This window comes from Gossypium arboreum, chromosome 8 (assembly GCF_025698485.1).
Source record: "Gossypium arboreum isolate Shixiya-1 chromosome 8, ASM2569848v2, whole genome shotgun sequence".
Classification (NCBI taxonomy): Eukaryota; Viridiplantae; Streptophyta; class Magnoliopsida; order Malvales; family Malvaceae; genus Gossypium; species Gossypium arboreum.
In genome coordinates this window covers 123179382-123180904 of record NC_069077.1, presented here as the reverse complement: position 1 = coordinate 123180904, position 1523 = coordinate 123179382, and the positions used below count along the sequence as shown (strand labels likewise).

General features: G+C 29.2%; 1 protein-coding gene across 1 annotated transcript; it reads right to left on the bottom strand.

The window, feature by feature from the left end:
• Positions 1-538: 538 nt before the first annotated feature.
• On the bottom strand, positions 539-1299 carry LOC108488290 (CLAVATA3/ESR (CLE)-related protein 40). The gene is made up of 3 exons (XM_017792579.2): positions 1102-1299; positions 987-1024; positions 539-855 (listed from the first exon to the last, which is right to left on the bottom strand). The coding sequence occupies exons 1-3, from the start codon at positions 1262-1264 to the stop codon at positions 727-729; spliced, it is 330 nt and encodes a 109-aa protein (XP_017648068.2). The 5' UTR covers positions 1265-1299; the 3' UTR covers positions 539-726.
• Between the last annotated feature and the right edge of the window lie 224 nt (positions 1300-1523).

Below are 1523 nucleotides of genomic sequence, written 5' to 3'. Positions count from 1 at the left end.
TTCTAGTAGGATTGAAACACCTTATCCTAATCAATATAAAATAGATGGAGTTTAATAAGGTTTAAAACCTTATTCTAAAATAAAATAAAAGAAGTTTAGTTCTATATGGATTTTACTTTTATTTTATTTTCCATCGTATTTTATTTAAATAAGAATTTGGGTCACTTAATTCTAACAATTCTATCCTATCAAAAGTTTCTGGGAAATAATAAACTAAAAATAAAAACTGAGTCAAAACAATTTTTAGGGAAGCCGTAATAAAATACAAGGAAACGAAATGCAGTGAAAAACTGGCCAATATTGTATTCATCAAAATTAATCAAGAAATTAACCATTTTGGAGAAAAAAAGAAGTAAAAATATAGTATACCTTCAGCATTTTCTTTTGAAAACATCAAAGATGAAAATATCACAATTATGTTAATTAAATATATTATTTGTGTTGATTTGTATTTCTATTTGGCAATTTTTTTCTGATATTCAATTTCAAACAAACAAGTTAGACCAAAGAAATCAAGCTAAAATGAAATATATATATCTTGTTTCACAAAAAGGAGAATAGAGAAAGAACTTTCATCATTAGAATATATACAAAACTGACCAATTCTTACAAAGACAAAAAGTTCAGTGAACAATAAAAGCCATAGCTAAATAAGGAATAGAGATGGACAAAACTTGATGGAAACCCACATGCCATTGACAGCAGTGTGTTGTATAGAAAAGGTGATTAAGGTGTTGTAGGTTCACAGTTATGGTGAAGTGGGTCTGGTCCAGTTGGAACTTCTCTTTTCTCTTCTACAATCAGAACCGAACCTCCTCCCCTTAATCTATGCAACTGCTTATTCCTTTGAAGCTCCTATTTTTCCAATACATAAAAGGGTCAACTTTACCATATTTCTCAAAATCTGAAGAAAGTTATGGTTTTTCAAGTTTTCATGTAAAAGAAAGGCCTTTTTTTTTCAGTTTTTAGGATGGGTTTTTGTTTACCTGTGTGGCTGTGGAGGTCTCTTCTGCCATTGTTGTTTCTGCATGCCAAATTTGTTAAAGATGTCATTTTGACAAGCAAAAGAAGAAGAAAGATGAGAGAAAGAGAGAAGCTTACTGGTAGTGATGCGAGAAGAGGAATGGAGAAAAGGCATTAGAATTAGAATGATGAGAATCGTTTGGAAAGCCCTGAAGATGGACGCCATTCTTTGGAAGGAGCTTACAAATGATAAACCCTTTTGTATGCACTGAAACAGAGACCCAATGTGTAATATATGCATGACATGGATAAAAATGATAACCTAAATACCAAAAATATATAAAATAATATTCATTACAAGTCCTCTATTTTTATTTATTTTACTTACTGATTTATGTGTCGTGTTTTATTTATTAGTGCGGTCTAAGATTTTCAATACCCATATTAATAAATAAATATGGATAAAGAATTATCAACCTCCTTATATTAAGAGTTAAATTATATTTTTTTTATTAAAATAGGTAAATTAATCCTTATAAATTAGATCTAAAAGTAAACTA